This window comes from Gobio gobio (assembly GCF_949357685.1).
Source record: "Gobio gobio genome assembly, chromosome: 8".
NCBI lineage: Eukaryota > Metazoa > Chordata > Actinopteri > Cypriniformes > Gobionidae > Gobio > Gobio gobio.
In genome coordinates, this window is record NC_137114.1 from 25,146,614 (window position 1) to 25,163,709 (window position 17,096).

A 17,096-nucleotide genomic window follows, 5' to 3' on the forward strand; every position below is an offset into this window, starting at 1 on the left:
GAAGATAACGACTGATCAATGTTATAACAAATGTGCTAACAGGATAATGTGATGACTTCCCGTGATCTCAAATAATACCCTTGTTCTCTTGATTATCGTGTCTGTCCGTGTCAGGCTGAAATGGAAGGCATCGAGGCGACGCAGGGCATGTCTTCTGAGACGGCTGTGATCTTTCTGACCCGGCTGATGGCTATGGTCGATGTGCTGGTCTTTGCAAGTTCACTCAACTTCAGCGAGATTGAAGCCGAGAAAAACATGTCCTCAGGTGGACTGATGCGACAGTGCCTCAGACTAGGTATGTGTATAAGTGTGTGCGTGTGTCAGGACACATTTTAAAGAACGTAACATGAAAAGTAAACACCAGATGTTCAGCATAAATTTCCAAAAGACTCTTCCAACCAACTTTGACTTTCTTCTTCCATTTATCAGTTTTGGTGCTATGCAGGAAAAAATTAAGCAATAAGGTGCTGTCACTATAATTTAAAGGGTTTAGTTCATCCAAAAATGAAAATAATGTAATTTATTACTCACCCTCATGCCGTTCCACACCCGTAAGACCTCCGTTCATCTTCGGAACACAAATTAAGATATTTCTGATGAAATCTGAAGGCTCAGTGAGGCCTCCATAGGGAGCAAAGCAATTTACACTCTCAAGATCCATTAATGTACTTAAAAACCTATTTAACTCAGTTCATGTGAGTAGAGTGGTTCAATATTAATATTATAATGTGACGATAATAATTTTGGTGCGCCAAAAAAACTAAATAACGACTTATATAGGGATAACCGATTTCAAAACACTGCTTCATGAAGCTTCAGAGTGTATCGAATCAGTGAGTCGATTCAGTGGTTCGGAGCGCCAAAGTCACGTGATTTAAGCAGTTTGGCGGTCTGACGCGCAATCCAAATCATGATTCGACTCACTGATTCGATACACTCCGAAGCTTCATGAAGCATTGTTTCGAAATCGGTTATCACTATATAAGTCGTTATTTAGTTTTTTTTTGGCGCACCAAAAATATTATTGTGACTTTATAATATTAATATTGAACCACTGTACTCACATGAACTGATTTAAATATGTTTTTGAGTACATTAATGGATCTTGAGAGTGTAAATTGCTTTGCTCCCTATGGAGGCCTCACTGAGCCTTCAGATTTCATCAGAAATATCTTAATTTGTGTTCCGAAGATGAACAGGGGTCTTACGGGTGTGGAACGGCATGAGGGTGAGTTAACAAATTACATTATTTTCATTTTTGGGTGAACTAACCCTTTAACCCTGTAAGACCCACTGTTGCAATATTACAACATCAAGTTTAGCTCTATTAAAATAAACCTGTAGATATTTCTTTTCTCTCTAAGACCACATTTACACAACTAATAGGTCCTATTGTTCAGTCTTGCAATGCTATGGATGGAACATTTTGTGAATAGGCCTGTTAACCTGCCCATGAACTCACACAACCTGCGAAGTTTTACTGGACTGGATAAATCAACATTCAAGTAAGTAAAATTCCCCAAAATATTTTTTATGTGATTAGTACTATGTCTAGATCATGCAGATATTAAGGTACTGTTGAATACTTTAATCATATTAGGTTTTGAGCTTGTAATGTCAATGTTGTAAATTTACAGCATTGGGTGAAAGGGGTAGCAAAATGTTCCCGTGCACCTTGCATATTACATGGATGAAATGTACTTCTCACCTGTTCCGTGTTAAGTAAATACTAAAAGAAACAATGTTTTTCATAATTTACAAGTTTTAAAATGTCATCTTTGTTAAAATTTTGAGTTTTAATCAACATTTAATTGTTATTAAATAAGTTCAAGTTGAATTAAGGAATACATTATTTCTTTGAAAATTTGAAAGTATTTGTTTAGCAGTATTTGAAACTATCTGTCTCGTATAATTTATAAAACACACTTAACTGGTTTTCTTTTATGGGCTTTGTTTGCCCAAATATCTGCTTCCTGCATGAGGGACAGGTGATAATGTTCAGGAATGTGGGGGGTAATAGTGCTATTAGCATGATAGTATAGGGCACACATAAGCTAGCCAGACGGTATTGTGTGAATTCTGTGGAACGTCTGAATTCTTTATATGTGTAAGTATCATTGGGATATGGAAAATAACCAGTGTTTTTTTCCATTTCAGAATGTCACCAGCCAAGAAAGACTGTATTATCTACAAAGTGTATGATGTCATTGATGGTATCCAAAATGGGAACAGTGATTTTGAAATGGATTCTGATACAAGTTAAGAAGATGAATGTGGAGATGTCTGTGAACTGGAAAAGTAAAATAAACAACCCAGTGACCACCCGTCTGATGATTATGTGGACAGGTATCGCTGGCTGATAAAGGATTTTATCAGTCCCAATACTGATTTATCAGGTCATATCCCTAATGATGCCGAGCTTAATACACCACTGGAGTATTTCTGAAAGTTTGTGTCGGAAGATATGAAGAAAATAGAGGACGCTGCAGACACTGTGGTAAAGGCTTCACCAACACACTTTGCAGCAAAGGCAATGTCCACATCTGCTTCTCTGAGGACAAGAACTGCCTTTGGGACTATCACAACTGAATATTGCTATGAACAAAGCTAAATCACATAAATGCCAAAGTTTTTATTCAATTCATCATGTTTTGTACATACAATCTAAACATATTTTGTTATAATAAATGATTTTTCATAAAAATATGACTTGTCCAATTATTAAAATTGTGTGATTATTAGTGTATACATATGCTACTAATATAATCATTACACCCTGCAAATGAACCCTTAGATGTTCTCTACATTTATTCAGGCAGTGAGTGAAATCACTGAAATTCTGCTACCCAACTGACCCAACGTTGCAATATTAAAACATTCCCCTAAAAACTTACTAATATTTCGAAAATGTAAAAAAACATTTATTTCTGCATTAGAGGCCTCCTACAACAACATGTATAAGGTGGGAAACATTTTTACAGGTTTGTTTTTCAATATTTGGGTCTTTCAGGATTAAGGGGCCCATAGGGACACTATATTGATCAGTCAGCACCCAGGATTTTATTTTAATCTATGATTTTTTACACTTTTCCACATTTATATTTGGTGCTCTTTCTTTCTCTCTGTCTCAGTATGTTGTGTGGCCGTGAGGAACTGTTTAGAGTGTCGTCAGCGTCAGAGGGACAGAAGTCTGAAGTCCACTCTTTCCTGCAGTAAGTCTCAGGAGGGCCTGCAAAGTGTGTCCACTGCCAGCAAGGTACCCAGTTTACTACACACACTGTAACACTGCATGCAAACACTGTACACAATTTCTGTTATAAAAAAAACAAACAAAAAAATAACAAACAATGCATTTAGAGTAACGTTTTCACATTGTAAGTAGTGCTGGGCAATCGATTAATCGCGATTAATCGCATCCAAAATAAACGTTTGTGTTTACATAGTATATGTGTGTGTACTGTGTATAATTATTTTGTATATTTAACTATACACCCCTTCATGTATATATTTAAGAAATATTTGTTTACTGTGTATATATATTATATTATAAATATAAATAGTTTATATATAAATATAAAATATTTTTCTTAAATATGTACTTGTTTGTGTGTGTGCTTATATATGCATAATAATTATACACAGTACACACACATATACTATGTAAACACAAACTTTTATTTTGGATGCGATTAATCGATTGCCCGGCATTAAGTGTTTTATACATGTGTAGTAATTTAAATTTAAATTATATTTATCTTAAATTTATAAAATGTATGACACCATTTAGTATGGGTTTAAGATTTGTACAGTTTTTTTTTAATCTTTTAAAAAAAAATTACTATAAAATGTCTTTTCCATTATTTATTTTTCTATTTTAATATTTGTACTTGTTTTATTTTGTTAACGCATGTATAATCTTGATTTGATTTGACTCTATGTACGCTGGGCATTCAAGCTGTCTTTCTTGAGAGTGTGAAAGTAGTGCAAGTATGTGGTGTCGTCTTGGCACTTTCCTTTTTTTCCACACAATATACCATTGTCACGTTATGTGTGATTTGGTGCTGTGGGCCTGGTGTAAATGTGTAAATGAGATCTGCAATGTGAGAACTGTTTAAAGTGTTAAATATTTTTTGGAAATATCTGCTTTTCTTGCCTTAGACCACCATAGAAAATTTTCCAAGTAATGTTTCTCCAATTAAGGACCCGGACCGACTTCTGCAAGATGTGGACATCAACCGTCTGCGAGCTGCTGTCTTTCGTGATGTTGTGAGTTAATGTCAAATGGTCTTTAAATGTCCCGCAGATTCAAATGTATATAATATTTTTATTATATATATATATATATATATATATATATATATATATATATATATATATATATATATATATATATATATATATATATATATATATATATATATATATTATCTGTAATTTAACTCCCTGTTGAAACAGTGCACCTAACAAAACAGAATCAGAATCAGTTAGCATTTCTGTTTTTCATGACATGTTCTAGTCACATGTTGACTCTTCTTCTTAATCTTTGCTTCTTTTGTGTTGCATTTCACAGGATGACAGTAAGCAGGCCCAGTTCCTGGCTCTTGCTGTTGTCTATTTTATCTCAGTGCTCATGGTGTCTAAGTACCGGGACATCCTGGAACCCCAGCGGGAGACTTTCAGGTCTATCAGCCAACCAGCAAGAGGCATTCGGCAGGAGATAAATTCCCCCACCAGCACAGGTGTTGTAGCGGCTAATTTTTTTGTTTGTTGACACAGCTTAATGCACTTATTAACTTACAGTATATTTACAATAAGCTGAACAACTTCATTTGCATTGCTTAGTTGCATTTCAAATGTTGTTTAATGTCGTATGACAATATTAGATACAAATTATATTGAAAAAAAATTAAGTCTCCACAGGTTCAAGCCAATGTCAAAAACATTCCTCTTTCACCACCTCCCACATCTATTATTCATAAGCGCCACTAATCACCCCGCATAAAATTAAACATGCAGCCCATACAAAATTCTTGAAGGAAATCACTGCACGCTTTGTCTGTAAATCGGTCACAAAATTGGATAAACGTCCAGTAGTTTGATAGATGCATCAAATGACAATTTTTTTTTGTTCATTTTAGGCTTTTTTTTTTCATGGGGTATAGTGAAAATAAATATAGTGAGAGAGAAAGAGAAGAAAGGGTATAAAAAAAGAAGACCCATGAAGAAAAAACATGGAGAGGCAGGGGCAGCGCTGCTATTTCCAGCCCCATCTGTCAGTGCCCATTAGGAAAGCAATCCACCAGAGGAGAATGGGATCATAGAGGCTGAGGCACTACGCTGCATCTCCCTCATAAATTTCAAGAAAGATAGGCTATGGATGGGAATTTTTCCTAACAGCATGTAGCAGGCCATTGTCTGCACCCAAATCGGCATCCAGACGTGCTCCGTGACTGAATTGGGCCCAGTGACCTTGTTAAAGGCTCTAGATGAATATTACTGAGAAATGCTTAACATCTGGAGAACAACAGGAAGAGATTGGAGACAGAGTTGTCTTGTCTGCAAGGACTTATTATGTAGGCTAAAAGGGGATGGTGTTGAAGAGTTAGCCAACAAGTACTTTTGAAGGACAGAAACACTCTTTGCGCTTGAACGAACAATAACAATAACACACACAATTATGCCAAAATGTCCGTTTTGTTGAGTATCCTCATAAGGGCAGACTTAAATGAACTTAAGAGTTGTGAGATAATTGGACATGTGACAAATCCATGTCAAACAGCAGCGGCAGGACCTGAAGAGACAGCAGCAACTAATGTTGCCTTTCATTAATGTTAATCAAAGAGCAAAGGTAACAGAGAAAATAACTCACTGCTCTTGACTAAATAACTTTTGTGGCTTTAATAAGGATTTATCTTTATTTAATTTATCATTTTTGCAGTGCAGACTGTTTGATAACGTTATTCAATTTCTGTATATTTCATCCCTGTTAGACAGGTAGGATGGGCACAGGTAATGACATTTATTATGGGTTTATGTGAGGATGGTTTTAAGTTAAATTAAAAGTTATTACATTTTTTGGAGCCTAATAAATGTTACAAATTGATAGCTTTCAATTACACTGTAATGGTGAATGGCTATAATTAATGTTTAAAATGATGATACACTATATGATACACTATATTGCCAAATGTTTTGGGACGTCTGCCTTTTACATGCACAGAAACTTTAATGACATCCCATTCTTAATCTGTGGGGTTTAATATGGAGTTGGCCCACCCTTTGCAGCCATAACAGCTTCAACTCTTTTGGGAAAGCTTTCCACAGGGTTTAAGAGGGTGTTTATGGGAATTTTTTTATTTTTTATGGGAAACCATTCTTCTAGAAGCGTGTTTGTGAGGTCAGGCACGGATATTGGACGAGAAGGCCTGGCTCGCAGTCTCCGCTCTAATTCATCCCAAAGGTGTTCTATCAGTTTGAGGTCAGGACTCAAGTCGAGTCAAGTACCTCCACACCAAACTCACTCATCCATGTCTTTATGGACCTTGCTTTGTGCACTGGGGCGCAGTCATGTCGGAACCGGAAGGGGCCATCCCCAAACTGTTCCCACAAAGTTGGGAGGATGAAATTGTCCAAAATGTCTTGGTATGCTGAAGCATTAAGAGTTCCTTTCAGTGGAACTAAGGGGCCAAGCCCAATCTGTGAAAAGCAACCCCACACCATAACCCCCCTCCACCAAACTTTACACTTGGCACAATGCAGTCAGGCAAGTACCGTTCTCCTGGCAACTGCCAAACCCAGACTCGTCCATTGAATTGCTAGACAGAGAAGTGTGATTGGTCACTCCAGAGAACACGTCTCCACTGCTCTAGAGTCCAGTGGCGGCGTGCTTTACATCACTGCATCCGACGCTTTGCATTGTACTTGGTGATGTAAGGCTTGGATGCAGCTGCTCGGCCATGGAAACCCATTCAATTGAAGCTCTCTACGCATTGTTCTTGAGCTAATCTGAAGACCACACAAAGTTTGGAAGACTGTAGCTATTGACTCTGCAGAAAGTTGGCGACTTCTGCGCACTGTGCGCCTCAGCATGTGCTGACCCTGCTCTGTGATTTTACGTGGCCTAACACTTTGTGGCTGAGTTGCTGTTGTTCCCAATTGCTTCCACTTTGTTATAATACCACTAACATTTGACCTTAGAATAGAACGTTAGTAGTGAGGAAATTTCACGAATGGACTTATTGCACAGGTGGCCACCTATCACGGTACCACGCTTGAATTCACTGAGCTCCTGAGAGTGACCCATTCTTTCACAGATGTTTGTAGAAGCATCTGCATGCCTAGGTGCTTGATTTTATACACCTTTGGCCATGGAAGTGATTGGAACATCTGAATTCAATGTTTTCGGAGGGGATTGCCGATACTTTTGGCAATATAGTAGATATGTATATAAATACACATGAGTGGTTTCAAATCGATGAATCACGATTAATTGCATCAGATAGAAAGATAGATATCAAATATAAAAATTGATACAATTACAATTACATTTCTAGTAAGTAGTGATACCAAAATGTCAAAAAATTTGATACAATTATGACAAAAAAAAATGCTAGTCATTCTAGGGATCATCTACTGTTCATCTCTGATTTTTTTTTAAATTCTATTCTATTAATTCTCTGCACTATGATATGTGACCTTTAGAGCATCCTTCAGCCCTCTCTGATGGTCGCAAGGAAACTCTTAGTGTGCTGGAAGAGTCACGTCAGGGGTCATCCCTCCCTCACTCTGACTCAGGACTGGGTGACGAGCAGGTATCCAGTGTGATGAACGGGGCTGACCTGGAGCTCGCCATGGGGGGTCCGAATGGCATGAGCGGTCTGTTCTGCACCCTGTCATCAGAGGCCAGGTCACAGGAAAGCTTGATTGAGCCATCAACCATGGAGCACCTCAAACCCGCCTCATCCATCTCCAGCATCAGCCAGTCCAACAAAGGCATCAATGTCAAGGAAATCCTGAAGAGCCTGGTAGCTGCTCCTGTGGAAACCACAGAGAGTGGGCCGGACAGTCTCCCTTACCCTGATCACCAGGCCATGAAGAGGGAAGCCCAAGCCATGTTACCCATGCAGTTCCATTCCTTTGACAGGTACCATTTTCTCATAGTCACAATGCAGACATTTTGAGATGTATACGTGCTGTATTCCAGGTTTAGAACAAGTTAAGTTCAATCCACAGTATTTTGGCATGATGTTTATTTCAAAATGTATTTCTACTCACCTCTCCTTTAAAAAAAAAGAAAAAACTGAAATCTTTATGAAGTGTGGAAGTCAATGGGGCCAATTTGTAAATATCACTGTTTCTATAGTATAGCCACGATGCATTTTAACATGATTTTAGTGTGGAAAAAAACAACTTAATACCCGTTTCTGAGTGGTTATATTCAATTTTACAACTTTGACACCACGACAGTGCAGACATAAACCCTGAAACGACATATAAATTATGATTTAAACAGCTTTACAGCTAAAATAACACACACATTTTAACAGAGGAATTATTGTAAGGGCTTTTATAAAATTATAAACTTTACATTTATACTTTTAAATCCTCTGTTTGTCCCCATTCACTTTTTTCCCAGACATTTGTAAGTACCTCCCTGTAAATCTTGAATTTTTTTTCTTCAAATAACAGTAAATTTTTTTTTGTGGTAATCAAAATTATGCTACAAAAGCTGTCGTTTGAACTCCACTTGTATCAAACCAGAGATATTCTTTTTTAATGCTGTCACTGTGTTAAAATAGAATAATATAAACCTCCACCAGGTGGCAGCAATATACATCAGCATAGGCTCCAAATGGGAAATCGTGTGGCTTTATCTTGATTGAATGTCTCTTGTCACCAATAGCACTACAGTAGCCCATTTACTGCAGATGTATACGTACAAGGCCCTTAAAAGTACAGTGACCTTTTCTGTGTGCATGCGATCCCTTCCGTGCCTTTAAACACTACACAATACATCTCAGTCAAACCATGATGAATTCTTGGATTAGTCTTTTCCCTGAGGAATGGCCATAATGATTTTCTTGGTCATAAGCAAGCCATAACTCACTTTAAATTCCCCATACTTTCTATCACGAAGAATTGCTGTGTTTGAAAATGTCTCAGAGATGTGTTTGAGCGTTTTGTGGCGTGTTTACATTCCATGGCCAGATAAAATCTCAACGTGATTTGTCTCTGCTCTTAACACATGTCTTCAGTTGCGCTGCAAAGCTGTTGCTGTTCAAATCAACATATGTAAACAGAAATAGTGTAAATGGAAACTTTTTTTTTTGGTAACAACCTGTTCACTTTTACTAAAAGTTATCTCCAGCTGGAATGCGAAGAGGGTTTCGTTGTTTTCGAGGCCTAAGTCTCATGTCTTTGACAGCACGCTTGAAGACTCGTTCAGCCTGATCTCCTTTGTATTTGCACATGATGTTTATATACATTTTTGCTTCTTTGGATAATAGACATTTGGGAGCAGTCGTCACTTGCAGCTGTGGTTGTATTGTGGTGGAAGAAAAACAGTGGTAACAAATCGAGGACAACAAGTAAAATCCACGGAATAAGAGAAAAAAAATTTCTTGTTGTGCCTTTGGATGTCAGAATCGGAATGCAAAAAAGATGGTCTTCATATTTATAGAATACCGTCGTCAAAGATGCCCTTTGAAGCTAAACGCAGATGTATATGGTTGCAAGCCACAGACTGGACTCATGAAACCTGCGATGATTAGTCTACTATGAAAGCATGAATCTGAGGTAAACAATAGGTTTAATATTTACAGTCCTACAATGTATTAGTCCTACAGTTACAGCATAAAATAACATTTAAACCTATAACATTTTACATATGTAACATTTAAACCTTACATTTTATCTCACAATTCTGCCTTTTGCATTTGCGAGTTTATGGGCCGCAAATGCACAGCTTGCGCCAGCGCAAAACCCTCTTTTGCCGTAAAAAAAAAAACTACTATCAGGATTTACTAAAAACACGCAGTGAAAAATCATGCTGGAAAGGCGTGGACAGGGTTATTTTTGTTATGATTTTGTGATTTTTGGAAGTTATTGCATCTGTAGTTTCCCTTTCAGACGCAACATTTATGGGAGGGGATTATTTGAATGAATCACGAAAGGTGATTTACTAAGGTTTGCCCATGTCAATTTACTGATGTTTGCGCCATTATTAACCGCCCCAAAAAAGCATGTCTTAAACCAGACTCTAATTGGTAGATTGCGTTGGTCATTATGGAAATTATCCTGGTGCGTCTGTGTTCTTTAATTTGCGCTTTGTCAGTATATCACACACAGAACTTTCCACTACCATTTTTCAGAATTGCGCTCGAATGCTAATTTGCCTTGTTTAGTAAATCTGGCCCAAGATCTGCCTGCCTTCTAATGTATTATCAACAATTAATTTGTTCATAAACATCTCTGACAATGGTTGCTACTTTTTTTTTTTCTTCTTTTTTTATGTCAGCTAGATGGCCCCTTACTGTCTAAGCAGGCAGATTAGGCCCAAACAATGTGCTTTTCCCTTCTTAGATATTGAGTCACAGGAACAATGGATCCACAGTAATGCATGCAACCGCCACAGATGTATGTCTGCTGACTAGTAAAGGTGGTGTGTGTGTGTGTGTGTGTGTGTGTGTGTGTGTGTGTGTGTGTGTGTGTGTGTGTGTGTGTGTGTGTGTGTGTGTGTGTAAATGTGTTTGTGAGTGTTAGGGAGGGTCTCCAGGGCGTTGATGACAGATTAAACAGAAGCGCCCCATGCGCCCCCAGCTCCCCTCCTGTCGTCCTCACCCCTCAGCACCCTAATGGAGGCTGGCAGGCAGAAATGAGTTGCCATGGCAGAGTGTATTATTTTTGAAATGCTTTCACATAGGCTGTCCGCTGACGCCGGGTCGTACCACTCACTCCTGCATGCTTTAATGTCATCTGCCGGCCTTGAAATTGCTGTGTCTAATTGTTTGCCACCTGCCACCAAATGAGATGCCAGACGTGGACAGGCTTCTTCGATTGTCTGTCAGAACCTAAATAGATTGGGAGTGACATCAAAAAAAGCCTCAAACACAGTGATGAGGACCGACTCGCCCATCACCGTCTTTCTGGGACTTTCCAAAGGTGAATTTTTTCAATTAGTATTGAATAACCAGGATGCAGTGTTTGCAGATGGGGCCACCACCATGAAAGACTTGCTTTGGCTTTGAAAGTCAATTCAAATCAAAGAGTTTGGCAGAGAAACACTTTAATAGATTAACATGAGTCCATGTCAGTGTCAGTAGATGGTATGCTAATAAATCGAATGTACCAATATAGTTTGCCACTATATGAGACCTACACATTTAATTATTATTATTAATGTTCATTTATGCGCCAATACTGTTTGTAATCCTAATAGCCATTTCAAATAAAACAAACTATTTGCAATATGCATAGTCTACACAAGATTAATCCTTGCTTTATTCAAAGTAAGTCAATTAAAAAAATCCTATTAATAATATATGTGGCAGATAATTCACGCATCATTCACAAGCGCCCAGCCAATTAATAATTCATGAGAAGTGTTCATATTTTATTAGAAGCTTGTTTATCAGTATAATACTATCAACTCTACCTGCCAAATACCTGAAAGAAGCCGGCATGTTATGAGGAATAAATACTGTGTGCTCAGGGGGTGGGGGTAAGCATTGCTTTGTTGATCTCAATGGTCAAAACCGTTCAGATAAAATGCAAACTGAGATTTAGGATTAGTATCCGGTTGATTTAAAGGTCCCATGTCATGAAATTTTCATTTTATGAGGTTTTTCACCATTAATATGAGTTCCCCTAGCCGGAATATTGTCCCCAAGTGGCTAGAAATTTTGATCGGTGTAAACCGAGTTCTGGCTGTCTTTCTCTGCCTTTAAGAAAATGACAGCCCAGACGAGCTGATCTTGAATTTTCCTGTTATGACGTCATAACAGGAACTGTTACCTCCCTTTCCTCCACCCAGAGAATTTGGCACGCCCTTGCGAGCGGCATATTTGTCTAGCGATCATGGCTTGTGAACGAGTGAATGCTGGCACGTTTGATGTAATGTCAGAACTGACGAATTGGAATCTCGCCTGAGAGCCCAATCAACTTTGAGTGGTAATAAAACATGCCAATGCACATTGGCAAGTGAGATTTGCTTCGCAAGCCACTCCGTGCCAGCTGGGTATACAAGGCAGCGTGTAAACTCGCACAATAAGCTTTCGCTTCAGAGCCGAGCGATCTTCATTCACTCTGCTGTGACGACTGTTTGTGTGGAACATGATGGAAGCTCTTCCAGTGTTGGCATGACGGCACATTCCAGTGGTGGTCACAATCCAGAAAAGAGTATTGCACGGATAAGGGCATTACTCGTAAAGGCTTGAGGCTAGAGTCCCCTCTGCTGTTTCCCTGCCCGCCACTTGTGTGTGGGCTGGGAAAAGCAAGTCCGCTTAACAGGACAGGCAGGCGCTGGTCCGGACGGACAACACATTGACTGTTGCGTACATCATACATTCACATCCCTGGCAAGCTCAATTGTGCAGCTGACGTGCTCTCATGAAAGCCCACATCCCAGGGAGAGTGCAGACCCCTGGACTGTCCAGCTGATCTGGAAATGGACAGGTGGAACTGTTTGCCTCTCCGGAGACATCCCACTGTCAGTTGTTTTATTCCCTGACCAAGAAGACCCATGGCACGGATGCGCTCGCACACAGCTGGCCCCAGGGCCTACGCAGACAAACGGCAATTTACATGTAACTCAAAATGGCCACGCCCTTAATTATGCAGAACTTTAAGACTTTATATGATGTAAAATAATAGCGGCCAGTCGATGAATTGCAGTTTAAGTCACTTCCGTAGTGGCTTCAAGAGAAACTGGGGGAGGTTGCCACTTGGTTTCCCCAAGACACTGTGCAAAGTCAGGGAGGACGAGGAGCAGGTCTTGATGGTTGCACCGACCTGGTCCTCGGACCTAATGCTTCTTGCGACAGCCCCTCCCTGGCGGATTCCCATGAGGTTGCTTTCTCAGGGACAGGGCACCATATGGTATCCGTGTCCAGACCTCTGGAACCTCCACATGTGTTATCTGGATGGTATGTGGAGGTCTTAAGTGGCCAATCCCCAGTGGTAGTAGACACCATTATTGCAGCTAGAGCCCCTTCTATGAAGAGCTTATGCTATGAAGTGGAGTCTCTTCGTTGATTTCTTCCAGCAGGGAAGACCCCCATAAATGCCTGATCAACATTGTGCTTTCTTTCCTGCAAGAGGGCTTGGAGCGAGGGCTGTCTCTCTCCACCTCAAGAGTGTATAGCCCCGTTTCCACCTAAATTACCCGGAACAATTTGTATCAGGAACTTATTTTTTCCCCAGACCTGCTACTTTCTGCGTTTCCACTGCGGTCTAAAGTACCGTGAAGATTAGGCAAATTAGTCCAGAGACGTTGGACTGTGCGCGGCTGCTCCTCCCAGTCAGCCATGGACAATAATAATTTTTGCCAGATACTGTCTTCAACAATAACAAGTATGGAGGAGATGCAAGCAGCGCTCCTTTTGTTAGTTATGTAGTTTACTAAATATGTAATTAACAAAACGGCGGAAAAGAGACGAGCACTGATACTAAAGCCAGGGTGTCCGCGGGGTTGTAAAAGGTAGTAAATGAAATTAGCCAAAATTAAGGGCATTAAAAAGTAGTAAAAAGTAGTAAACGTCATCTGACGAGGAATTAAATTTTCGAGCCCAATTTTTTTTAGATAAATTTTCAATTTGTGTTAAGTACAGCCCTTTTTCTCCCTAAAATTCGCGTGGATTTATTTATATGTTGAGAGTAGGACCTGTGCGATATCATGTGAGGTGGTGTTCATTCGCGGCTGGTGTTCATTCGCGGCGGCTGGCTGGCTTGCTGCTAAGCATGTACGCGAGCTCGCTTCCATTCAGAGTAAGTAAAGCATGGGGAAATGCAAGTTTTCGGACCTGGAGGACTCACGATTTAAAGACTGGCTTAGGCCAGTAGTTTGCAACAGCCGCGAGGCTTATTGCCACGTCTGCAAGAAGACAATTAATATAACCTGGGTGGGGGTGAATGGCGTCAAATTGCATATGTAATAATATAGCAGCCACCAAGCTAAGATGCGCGGACGTAGCGAGCAGCTTCCCATATCAATGTTCTGCGCTACGGATGCATCAACGACCTCAACCTCCACTGCTTTGCCCTCAACCCCGACTGCTCTCCCGATTCAAACCTCTGTCAGCAGTAACGTTAGTCCTAGGAGCTTCATCAACAGGTGCGTGACAGACAGCAGACACTATGCCCTATCACCACCACTACATTGCGAGCTGAGGTGTTTAGACCTTGCAACTAAACACCACTCTTTATATTTGAGCGATGGCATTGAAGAGCTGTTTTGATATATGCAAGTTGCTTAAAGCTGGGCATACACTGCGATTTCAGCAAGGTTATCTACTCACACTACGAGTAGATCGCATGCGATGTAAAGCCAAAGCTCACGGTTTATATGCTCACACCATGGCTCGGATCGTCGAGCGCGACTTGTCTGCTCACTGTACGAGTGAAATATGCGCGAAAAACCTATAACAGCGAGATAGCCTATCAAATGCATCAGCTATCGATATCAAGAGGATTTAGCATTTACAATTTATGTAAATAAGTGATTATTATTATTATTAGGGTAGACCTACTTTTATTATTAAATTGATATTACATTTAATTTGCCCCCGTGATAATTTCATAATGCATCAATGCATAACCGACGCTGCATAATAAAAGAATAGATAGATTAGCTTACTCCTCATTATTTTAATACATTTTGCCCAATTAAACAAGGAATTATAGGCCTATAATTAAAATGATTATCAGTCTATAATATCAGAACACTAAAATAATATCAGTATTATCAGAAAGTAAGAGCAGCTTAATTTCAAAAACAACTTGTTTAACACGAAATGGGCCTATACTTCTCTTCTAATTTGTTTCACAATATGGGCCATGAGAAATATTAAGAATATAAATTCAGACAGTTATAGGCTATACGTTATCAGCATATGTTAAAGCAGATTTATATAAATAACGAGATATCTCTTGTCTCTGTGAGAATATGCGCCGAAAGCTTGTCAGATTTTACGTTCACTTTCTGTAGTGAATAATTGACCAGGTTTGAGACTTCATCGACTCTCGCGCACATTGCGTTTTTGTGTGATATCCACTGACTCGCATTCATGATTTAAAACGAAAAAGAAAAAAAATCTATATTGCGCCGTGAAAATTGCTCTTGTTTCCCTCTGTACACTGCACAAACTATGAAGATGTCTCCTTCCTCTTCTGTCTTTATTTCTATTCTCATCTCTGTGGGCAGTTGATGTTAAGTTATAATGACCTCGTTACATTGTGATGCAATATGTTATTCCATTTGGAAAGATATTTCATTTACGCTACTATAGTTGCAGCTTGAAGTTGCGCTGGTATTAAAAAATATTTTGAAGGTATTAAAAAAGGTAGTAAAAGGTATTAAATTCAACTTAAGAAGTTCTGTATATACCCTGTAAAGCGTATTCTGAAAGCTCGTTAAATCTAGATTTAAAATAAGACAACGTATGTTATGATCAGCCAGAACGGACATTGACCGTGAGATGGCTGAGATAACGCGCGCCATTGGACAGAAAGAGCAAGACTGATATTTACTGAACGCAGAACGAACCTTGCAAGACTTTTAAAAATGCCGGTTGAAATAAAATGCTGCATGAGCTCAACCGATCAGCATGTTCAGTGCCCAAGTCCCTCCCCCGAAAGTTCCAGAACTTTGAAAAAGTACCACCTCGGGAGCAGGGCCGTTCGGAGGGGGAAATATTTACCCGGAACTTCATTTAGACCCTGGTTCTTGCGGTCGAAACACACCGAGTACCACCCAATGTCCCTAGTTCCTGGGGAAAGTTCCTGCAGTGGAAACGCGGCTTATGTTGCCGCTATCGCTGCACATCACAATGCAGTCGATGGTAAGTCTGTGGTTCCTAAGAGGTGCGAGGAGACTGAATCTTCTTCTGCCATGCCTCATCCCCTCTTGGGACCTCTCTGTGGTCTTAACAGCCCTACACAGAGCATCCTTTGAGCCCTTGCAGTCAGGTTTAGATTAAGATGGTGAACTTGCAAGCGCTGCCCCCGGAGGAGGCAGACCCAGCCCTTGCGCTGCTGTGTCCCGTTCGCACTCTGCGTATTTACATGGACCACATACAGAGCTTCAGAACCTTAGACCAGCTCTTTGTCTGCTTTGGTGGCCAGAAGAGGGGAAAGGCTGTCTCCAAACAGAGGTTGGCCCAGTGGATAGTGAATGCCATCATCTTGGCGTACCAGGCATACACACAAGTACTAGATCTGGTGTAAGATGCTTCCGCTGCATCTGACTGCTGAGTAAGCTGGAGGAACTCCACCAGGGTTCACCATACGGGGAACTCACCTGAGTAGCAAAAGGTGCTTGTATCGTATCCTTGGGTGGGGATGGCACTGCAAGCAACACACAGAGCCTGCCTTCCCGCATATTACCTGTTTGTACCGAACACACAGGAAGGAACCGGCTCTACTCGGAGATTGTAGAATCTCACAAATGTGAGGTGTCGCCCAGCCTGCAGCTTTACATATGTCTGCCAGAGAGGCTTCCCTGTGTGCGAGCCTGTGTCTTTCCCTCAGCAGAGTCCATCTATGTAACAGTATTGACTCCATCCCTGACAAGGAAGGATCTACCACAGTAACTCCACGTTACCTCCCTACTGGAAGGATATGGTTTCCGTAGTATTCCTTTCCATTTGGAATAGGCATGCTTCCCCAGTGTTATCCATTTAGTCGTGGCTGTATTGGGTGTAAGAAAGAAACAACAGCAATCCACATCCCCCTGGAAAGTTCTGTCCTTTTTCTGCCCCATCACGTGCGAAGGACTAAGTGACTATGCATGGGGCGCTGGGAAGGGATCCAATTCATCAGTTCAGTTCTGATGTCATGTTGAATGTGACTGACTGATAGGGAACGTCTTGGTTACCAATGTA

At 40.1% G+C, this 17,096-nt stretch overlaps 1 protein-coding gene across 1 annotated transcript in view; it reads left to right on the forward strand.

Annotated features, from left to right (window-relative positions):
• nbeab (neurobeachin b) overlaps positions 1–17,096 on the forward strand; it is a gene marked incomplete at its 5' end in the record, with an annotated part of 373,184 nt that overhangs the window by 167,325 nt on the left and 188,763 nt on the right. The window contains 5 exons of the mRNA XM_079823731.1: positions 115–295; positions 3,132–3,256; positions 4,159–4,266; positions 4,571–4,739; positions 7,702–8,143. Coding sequence (XP_079679857.1) covers positions 115–295; positions 3,132–3,256; positions 4,159–4,266; positions 4,571–4,739; positions 7,702–8,143 — 1,025 coding nt within the window. The remainder of the gene's footprint in view (positions 1–114; positions 296–3,131; positions 3,257–4,158; positions 4,267–4,570; positions 4,740–7,701; positions 8,144–17,096) is intronic.